This window comes from Salvelinus alpinus, chromosome 1 (genome assembly GCF_045679555.1).
Source record: "Salvelinus alpinus chromosome 1, SLU_Salpinus.1, whole genome shotgun sequence".
In the NCBI taxonomy this organism is placed as follows: domain Eukaryota; kingdom Metazoa; phylum Chordata; class Actinopteri; order Salmoniformes; family Salmonidae; genus Salvelinus; species Salvelinus alpinus.
Window position 1 is genome coordinate 32,923,588 of NC_092086.1, and position 10,439 is coordinate 32,934,026.

The 10,439-nt window shown below is 43.6% G+C and overlaps 1 protein-coding gene across 1 annotated transcript; it reads left to right on the plus strand.

The window, feature by feature from the left end:
- The first annotated feature begins 7 nt into the window (after positions 1–7).
- On the plus strand, positions 8–2,474 carry LOC139573604 (general transcription factor II-I repeat domain-containing protein 2-like). The gene has a single exon (XM_071397244.1). It carries the CDS (start codon positions 264–266, stop codon positions 2,082–2,084), a length of 1,821 nt encoding a protein of 606 aa, XP_071253345.1. The 5' UTR covers positions 8–263; the 3' UTR covers positions 2,085–2,474.
- Positions 2,475–10,439: the final 7,965 nt, after the last annotated feature.

Consider the following 10,439-nt stretch of genomic DNA (forward strand, 5'->3'; position numbering starts at 1 on the left):
TATATGTCAGAGTCAAGGCCCGCGGGCCACATCCGGCCCGCGAGAAGGTTTTTTACGGCCCCTGGGATGATCTTGATTTATTATTAGAACCGGCCCGCAGACCGCAGCAAGCCGGCAGCCCGCAGATCTTTTACACGCACCAATACTACATTTCCCACAATGCAACGGTGACGCACCGAGCAGTAGGCTGCTTCATTTCAATATTTATTGGCACAGCAGTCGTCAGCATCACAGTAAAATTAACTTTCAGATACCCATCAAAAATGGCAAAACGGAAGGTGGACACTGAGAACCGGGGGTTTCAAACAAGGTGGGAGTCGGAGTATATGTTCACGGAGGTAGCTGGAAAACCTGTGTGTCTTCTGTGTGGAGAAAGTGTGGCGGTACTGAAAGAGTATAATCTGAGACGACATTATGAAACGAAACACGCGGACAAAAACAAGAATATGGACATGGAACAAAGGCTACAAAAGGCAGAGGAATTAAAACGAGGCCTCAAATCTCGACAGGCTCTGTTCAAAAAAGCCAAATCACAAGGCCAGGCTGCTGTCAAGGCCAGTTTTATTTTGGCAGAAGAGATCGCTAAATCAGCCCGGCCATTTACGGAGGGGGATTTCATCAAAAACTGCATGATTAAAGTTTGTGACGAAGTTTGCCCAGAAAAAAGGCAACTCTTTTTAAATGTGAGTCTGAGCAGAAACACCATTGCCGAGAGAGTAGACCAGTTGTCCATCAATCTAAAAGAGCAGCTTGTGAAAAAGGGAAAAGATTTCATTGCATATTCCTTGGCTGTGGATGAGAGCACCGACATTTCTGACATTGCCCAGTTGTCAATTTTCATCCGCGGAGTGGACTCCAGCCTAAGCGTGACAGAGGAGTTTTTGGCTTTACGTCCTATGCATGGCACAACTACGGGGCATGATTTGTATGAAGAGGTGTCAAGATGTGTAAATGAGATGGAGCTGCCTTGGGAAAAACTCGTGGGTTTGACAACCGACGGAGCACCTGCGATGTGTGGACACAGGAGCGGACTGGTGGCGAAGATACGGGAAAAGATGCAAGAGGAAAACGCGACAGGTGAGCTGACAGCTTATCATTGTATCATACACCAGGAAGCGTTGTGCGGTAAAGCCTTGAAAATGGAGCATGTAATGAGCATCATCACGCGCACAGTTAACTTTATCAGAGCCAAAGGTTTGAATCACCGCCAGTTCAAGGCATTTCTGACGGAGTTAGAAACGGAGCATGGTGATTTGCCTTATCACACAGAGGTGCGATGGCTAAGCCAGGGAAAGGTGCTTCAAAGATGTTTCGAGCTTCGTGAGGAGATTTGTCTGTTCTTGGACAGCAAAGGGAAAGACACAACACAACTCCGAGACGAAATGTTTCTGTGTGAAATGGCTTTTCTGTGTGACATTACGAGTCATCTGAATGCAATGAACTTGCAGCTGCAGGGTCGGGATCATGTCATCTCTGATATGTACAGTACAGTGAAGGCATTTAAAACCAAACTGACTCTGTGGGAGACGCAGATGCGGAAAGAAAATTTGAGCCACTTTCCCAGCTGCCAGACCATGAAAGAGAAGCTCTCTACCAGTGCGTTCCCGAGCGCACAGTTGGCTGATAAAATAGGTATGCTTGCCGCTGACTTTCGACGCCGATTTGCTGACTTTGAAGCACAAAAAAGCAGGTTGGAACTGCTCGGTAACCCATTTGCTGTTGACGTGGAAAGCTCACCACCAAACCTCCAAATGGAGTTGATTGACCTCCAATGCAATGATGCACTGAGGGCAAAATATGCGGCAGTGGGTGCTGCGGAGTTCGCCCGTTTCCTCCCCGACACAATGCCCCAGCTGCGCATCCAGGCTGCTCAAACGTTGTCTATGTTTGGCAGCACATACCTGTGTGAACAACTGTTTTCTTTGATGAACCTGAACAAAACATCACACAGAAGTCGACTTACTGCTGAACACCTCCACTCAATTCTGAGGATTTCCTCAGCTCAGAGCCTTACCCCGAACATTGATGAACTTGTGGAAAAGATGGGACACCACCAAGTATCACCCTCAACCTCAAACAAGTGAACATTACTGTGCAATCACATATTTAGAGTTTTTACTCAGTTCAAGTTTAAAAGTTAAAGTTTAATATTTGTTTTCACTGCATGTTACTTCTCCTTAAACAAAGTGTTGTTTTTGATTAATAGATTTTTGCACTTTATTTTATTGTATTTCAATCCAATTATATTTTAAAAATATTTCAGTTGAGTGGATGATAGAAAATTGCTATTATTGTTTTTTTCTTTGAAGTAAATTTAGCCCACTTTTGCTAAAATAGAAAATATAGGCTACTGATGGTGCCTTGAATACCGGTTTCTTTCATTTAATGTTCATGTTATGGGGATTTTTATATAAAGGAAATTTGTCTTTTGTGTCTGTTGAAAATTAAAGATTACTGACAGAGCCATAAGAAAATATTGCTTTATTTATCTGATCATATTGGAATATATTTGTTAGGTTTTCAGTAGGTTCAATTAGGTTCACTAGACTATATGCGTCATTTAAAAAAATTTCAATGAACATTCGAACAGTCCGGCCCTCGGCTTGTAGCTAAATTTTTTATTTGGCCCTCCGTCCATTTGACTTTGACACCCCTGAGTTAAACCATTTAATGGCAATGCTACCAAATACTAATTGAGTGTATGTAAACTTCTGACCCACTGGGAATGTGATGAAAGAAATAAAAGCTGAAATAAATCATTTTCGCTACTATTATTCTGACATTTCACATTCTTAAAATGAAGTGGTGATCCTAACTGACCTAAGACAGTGAATTTTCACTTGGATTAAATGTCAGGAATTGTGAAAAACTTAGTTTAAACTTCTCACGAGTCACCAACCCTGATCCGGTAGCACCCCCCCCCCCCCCCCCCACTGAGTAGCATAGCTAGCATAGCGTCACAAGTAACTTGTAGCATCTAAATATCATTAAATCACAAGTCCAAGACACCGGATGAAAGATACAGGTCTTGTGAATAAAGCCACCATTTCAGATTTTTAAAATGTTTTACAGGGAAGACACAATATGTAAATCTATTAGCTAACCACGTTAGCAAAGGATACGATTTTTTTACTCCCAACAGCTTTTTCCTGCGTCAGTAGCTATCACTAATTCGACTAAATAAAAATATATATAGGCACTAACCAAGAAACAACTTCATAAGATGACAGTCTGATAACATATTTATGGTATAGCATAGTTTCTTTTTGGAAAAATGTGCATTTTTCAGGTATAAATCACAGTTCTACATTGCAGCTGCAATCTGAAATAGTGCTGACCCAGCCAGAACAATTACAGAGACCAATGTCATATAACGAATTACTCATCTTAAAACATTTCAGAAAAATACACAGCGTACAGATATTGAAAGCCCAACATCTGGTGAATCCAAACAATATTTCAGATTTATTAAATGTTTTATAACGAAAACAAAATGTAGCGCTAAATTAGCATAGCTATACCAGGCAGATTCGGCTAGGCGCCCACGGCCAGTTCACATGCACAACAGATATGATATAACATCGTAAATTGGGTCTTACTATGGCTGATCTTTCATCAGAATGTTGATCAAAGTGTCCTTTGTCAAGATGAGTCGTTGGTTCCGTTCAGAATTGTTCCTTTCCCACTCCATTTAGCACAGGTACTGGTCGAGTGGCACGGATCTCTCAAACGTAAATAAAATCAGACAACGGAACACCACAAAACTCCCGAAAAAATTCAAATAATCTGATTAAACTATATTGAAAAAACATACATTACGATGATCTGGTCACATGTATCAAACAAACTTCGAGACGGAGATAGTTTTCATCCATAATGGCCGCACAACAGAAGACAATCGCAGCTACAAGTCGCACGATTTAGACAACCGGAAGTTGTCGGTCACGCCAAAGAATTAGCTCTCATTTCACGTCAGTCCCAGATAAACAAGATATTTTTCCTCTGACGTCCTCTTGACACCCAGAGGAAGGCCAATGAGGTGTGTTTCGGGTCATAGGGGGCACGACCATATATAGGCAGAGCGTTGAAGCTAGCATACACATCTTGCTTTTTTCTTCTTGGTCATGGAAAGTGCTGTCAAATGACTTCTGTATCACTCAGAGACAAAATTGAAACGGTTTTAGAAACTAGAGATTGTTTTCTTTCCAATGGTATTATTTATATGCATATAGTAAGAGCAATAATTGAATAAGAGGCAGTTTAATCTGTAGAGCAAATTATGCTAATGGGAAAATAGCACCCCCTGTATTCTCAAGAAGTTAAATATATTTGGCTAAGGTGTATCTAAACTTCCGACTTCAACTGTATATATATATAAAATGGTGTGTACAGACAGTATGGACTGTATATGAATAGAAAAGGTGTGTCAGGGCTGGGCGGTATCCAGATTCTCATCTTGTCTTTCTATACTTCTTTCACCCCGGGATTTACGGTATTGCCGGTTTAGGTGAACGAGAGACATTGTGCAAATGAAAAAAGTTTTGACGCACGGTTGTCTGAAAGAAGAACAATACTGGCTCTCCAGCAGCATGTCTACATGCTGTGTCTGTGTGGAGTCAGGAGAAGAGCGGAGGAGAAGAGCGGAGGAGAAGAGGGGAGGAGAAGAGGGGAGGAGAAGAGGGGAGGAGAAGAGGGGAGGAGAAGAGGGGAGGAGAAGAGGGGAGGAGCAGAGGGGAGGAGAAGAGGGGAGGAGAAGAGGGGAGGAGCAGGCGTGCAGAGAACGGACAGGAGAAAAAACACAAGTAAATCAACATAGCAGTGGCAGCTGTACAAATAACATCCAAAGGGTTTTGACTTCTCAAACACAGAAGAAAGCTAACAGAATATGATGCCCCGTCACCTTATTAATTCAGCCACCTACTTAGATAGCAAGTTAAACTTAAGGATCGTGTTAACACAGAATTCTGCATTTTCCACACAGGAAAAAAAGATCAAATGAAAAATAAATATCTTGCTGTGTTTTGTAAACGCAGATCTAAAAAGCTTCTTATTGTAATTTCTGCTCGGCATCAGACTAATCTTGTGCTTCAGTTGCACTTCTAAACACAGATGAGAATTCACAAATGGGCATTCTATCAGCAGACAGCGCTCTGACTGATGTGAAGCTACTTTCACCATCATTCTATCAGCAGACAGCGCTCTGACTGACGTGAAGCTACTTTCTCCATCATTCTATCAGCAGACAGCGCTCTGACTGATGTGAAGCTACTTTCACCATCATTCTATCAGCAGACAGCGCTCTGACTGATGTGTAGCTACTGTTCTCCATCATTCTATCAGCAGACAGCGCTCTGACTGATGTGAAACTACTTTTCTCCATCATTCTATCAGCAGACAGCGCTCTGACTGATGTGTAGCTACTGTTCACCATCATTCTATCAGCAGACAGCGCTCTGACTGATGTGTAGCTACTGTTCTCCATCATTCTATCAGCAGACAGCGCTCTGACTGATGTGAAGCTACTTTTCTCCATCATTATATCAGCAGACAGCGCTCTGACTGATGTGGAGCTACTGTTCACCATCATTCTATCAGCAGACAGCGCTCTGACTGATGTGAAGCTACTGTTCTCCATCATTCTATCAGCAGACAGCGCTCTGACTGATGTGAAGCTACTTTTCTCCATCATTATATCAGCAGACAGAGCTCTGACTGATGTGAAGCTACTGTTCTCCATCATTCTATCAGCAGACAGCGCTCTGACTGATGTGAAGCTACTGTTCTCCATCATTCTATCAGCAGACAGAGCTCTGACTGATGTGTAGCTACTGTTCACCATCATTCTATCAGCAGACAGCGCTCTGACTGATGTGGAGCTACTGTCCTCCATCATTCTATCAGTAGACAGCGCTCTGACTGATGTGGAGCTACTGTTCTCCATCATTCTATCAGCAGACAGCGCTCTGACTGATGTGAAGCTACTGTTCTCCATCATTCTATCAGCAGACAGCGCTCTGACTGATGTGTAGCTACTGTTCTCCATCATTCTATCAGCAGACAGCGCTCTGACTGATGTGTAGCTACTGTTCTCCATCATTCTATCAGCAGACAGCGCTCTGACTGATGTGGAGCTACTGTTCACCATCATTCTATCAGCAGACAGCGCTCTGACTGATGTGAAGCTACTGTTCTCCATCATTCTATCAGCAGACAGCGCTCTGACTGATGTGAAGCTACTGTTCTCCATCATTCTATCAGCAGACAGAGCTCTGACTGATGTGTAGCTACTGTTCACCATCATTCTATCAGCAGACAGCGCTCTGACTGATGTGTAGCTACTGTTCTCCATCATTCTATCAGCAGACAGCGCTCTGACTGATGTGAAGCTACTGTTCTCCATCATTCTATCAGCAGACAGCGCTCTGACTGATGTGGAGCTACTGTCCTCCATCATTCTATCAGCAGACAGCGCTCTGACTGATGTGAAGCTACTGTTCTCCATCATTCTATCAGCAGACAGCGCTCTGACTGATGTGTAGCTACTGTTCTCCATCATTCTATCAGCAGACAGCGCTCTGACTGATGTGGAGCTACTGTCCTCCATCATTCTATCAGCAGACAGCGCTCTGACTGATGTGAAGCTACTTTTCTCCATCATTATATCAGCAGACAGCGCTCTGACTGATGTGTAGCTACTGTTCTCCATCATTCTATCAGCAGACAGCGCTCTGACTGATGTGGAGCTACTGTCCTCCATCATTCTATCAGCAGACAGCGCTCTGACTGATGTGGAGCTACTGTTCTCCATCATTCTATCAGCAGACAGCGCTCTGACTGATGTGAAGCTACTGTTCTCCATCATTCTATCAGCAGACAGCGCTCTGACTGATGTGGAGCTACTGTTCTCCATCATTCTATCAGCAGACAGCGCTCTGACTGATGTGAAGCTACTGTTCTCCATCATTCTATCAGCAGACAGCGCTCTGACTGATGTGGAGCTACTGTTCTCCATCATTCTATCAGCAGACAGCGCTCTGACTGATGTGGAGCTACTGTCCTCCATCATTCTATCAGCAGACAGCGCTCTGACTGATGTGTAGCTACTGTCCTCCATCATTCTATCAGCAGACAGCGCTCTGACTGATGTGAAGCTACTTTTCTCCATCATTCTATCAGCAGACAGCGCTCTGACTGATGTGTAGCTACTGTTCTCCATCATTCTATCAGCAGACAGCGCTCTGACTGATGTGGAGCTACTGTCCTCCATCATTCTATCAGCAGACAGCGCTCTGACTGATGTGGAGCTACTGTTCTCCATCATTCTATCAGCAGACAGCGCTCTGACTGATGTGAAGCTACTGTTCTCCATCATTCTATCAGCAGACAGCGCTCTGACTGATGTGAAGCTACTGTTCTCCATCATTCTATCAGCAGACAGCGCTCTGACTGATGTGAAGCTACTTTTCTCCATCATTATATCAGCAGACAGCGCTCTGACTGATGTGGAGCTACTGTTCTCCATCATTCTATCAGCAGACAGCGCTCTGACTGATGTGAAGCTACTTTTCTCCATCATTCTATCAGCAGACAGCGCTCTGACTGATGTGAAGCTACTTTTCTCCCTTTCTTTTCTCAGTGTAGCCAGTCTATTTTTCTCCCATTGTGCTATTTACACTAAGTCAGTGGAGGGCAGGGCAGCTGTCACACTGGCCGGAACCAGACGCACGCACGCACGCACGCACGCACGCACGCACGCACGCACACACACACACACACACACACACACCACACACCACACACCACACACCACACACCACACACATGAACACACATGAACACACAGTCCATCTCATCCCAAACTCAACTGTAGACAAACTGGGATCCTCTCTGTCACACACACTGAAACTCCGTATCTGAACAGACTCAGTCTGCCACAAACCAAGATCACTCTGCTCACTCTTCACTACCGCACTGCCTCCCTTTCTCTTCCTTATGGTCTATGTCTCCTTCCGTCCCTGCCTCCTTTCTGTCTCTCTCTCTCTCCCACTCTCCCTTTCCCTCTCTCTCCCTCTCTCTCTGTGTCTCTTTCCCTTCTGCTCCCTCCCTCTCTCATCCCCTTCTTTCTCTCGCTCGCCCTCCCTCCTTCCCTCCCGCTCTCTCACCCCCTCCATCCCTCCATCCCTCCCTCTCTCCCTCCGCTTCTGCCTCAATGACACACCTTCAGACAGGAGAGATGTGAGTCAAAGGAAGGTCAGACTGTCTTCATGGTGAGCTGACCATGACATCTCATTTACTGCAATAATACTCTTCAGATAAAGCTTCTGCTATCCCCCTGAGTGGTCAGAGGAAAAGGGAGGAGAGGGGATCAAAGTCCTGCAAACACACAAACACACTTGTGCATACACACACATTTCCAGACATACGCATGGATATACACAGCGTACACACACACTGTCCAGAGAGGCTAGAGAACTGTGACCTCCGCTGTCTCCACAGGGGAGAATGGAGAGTTGAAAGGAGGGGAGGGGAGAGGAGAGGAAAGGAGGGGAGGGGAGGGGGAGGAGAAAGACAGAGAGAGAGAGTACGCATCACAGAGTGATGAAATGTAATTGGTTCTCACTCGCAGCTTCAGACAGGTATTAAAATATAATACCAAATGGTACAGCAATGCTTCAACAATGGAAGTTGAACTTTATTTTTGATTTATTATTTCCAATAATGTCCTCTGTAAATACCCTGATGGAAGCTACAGCCATGGAGTGAGATCCACTGGTGGACGGAGAATGATTGTCTTTGGACCGTGACTCATTTGTTCGTTTGTTCAGAGGGTCATGAGAAAATGCCAAAAGCTGCAAGTGGGTTACTAAAGGCTACAGCACAATAGGCTAAGAAAAACAGTATGTCTCACAGTATGTCAGAGAGTATGTCCTACAGTATTTTATCTGTTATTTTACCAGGTAAGTTGACTGAGAACATGTTCTCATTCACAGCAACAACCTGGGGAATAGTTACAGGGGAGGGGGATGAATGAGCCAATTATAAACTGGGGATTATTAGGTGACCGTGATGGTTTGAGGGCCAGATTATAGCCAGGACACCGGGGTTAACACCCCTACTCTTACGATAAGTGCCATGGGATCTTCAATGACCTCAGAGAGTCAGGACACCCATTTAACGTCCCATCCGAAAGACAGCACCCTACACAGGGCAGTGTCCAATCACTGCCCTGGGGTATTGGGATATTTTTTAGACCAGAGAAAAGAGTTCCTCCTACTGGCCCTCCAACACCACTTCCAGCAGGATCTGTTCTCCCATCCAGGGACTGACCAGGACCAACCCTGCTTAGCTTCAGAAGCAAGCCAGCAGTGGTATGCAGGGTGGTATGCTGCTGGTGAAGTATGTCCTACAGTATGTCCTACAGTATATGCTAGAGTATGTCCAACAGTATATCCTACAGTATATCTACAGTATGTCCTACAGTATATCTACAGTATGTCCTACAGCATATCTACAGTATGTCCTACAGTATGTCTACAGTATATCTACAGTATGTCCTACAATATGTCCTACAGTATATCTAGAGTATGTCCTACAGTATATCTACAGGATGTCCTACAGTATATATACAGTATGTCCTACAGCATATCTACAGTATATCTACAGTATGTCTTACAGTATATCTCCAGTATGTCATACAGTATATCTACAGTATATCTACAATATATATACAGTATGTCATACAGTATATCTACAGTAAATCTACAATATGTTCTACAATATATGCTTTAGTATGTCCTACAGAAATCCTACAGTATATCTACAGAATGTCCTACAGTATATCTACAGTATGCCCTACAGTATATCTGCAGTATGTCCTACAGTATATGCTAGAGCAAGTCCTACAGTATATCTACAGTATGTCCTACAGTATATCTAGAGTATGTCCTACAGTATATCTACAGGATGTCCTACAGTATATCTACAGTATGTCCTACAGTATATCTACAGTATGTCCTACAGCATATCTACAGTATATCTACAGTATGTCCTACAGTATATGCTAGAGTATGTACTACAGTATGTCCTACAGTATATCTACAGTATGTCCTACAGTATATCCACAGTATGTCCTACAGTATATCCTACAATATATCTACAGTATATCCTACAGTTTATCTGCAGTACGTCCACAAGTATATGCTAGAGTATGTACTACAGTCTGTCCTACAGTATATATACAGTATGTCCTACAATATATCTACAGTATGTCCTAAAGTATATCTACAGTATGTCCTACAGTATATCCTACAGCATATATGCAGTATGTCCTACAGTATATCTAAAGTATGTCCTACAGTATACCCTACAATATGTCCTTCAGTATATCTACAGTATGTCCTACAGTATATGCTATAGTATGTTCTACAGTATACCTACAG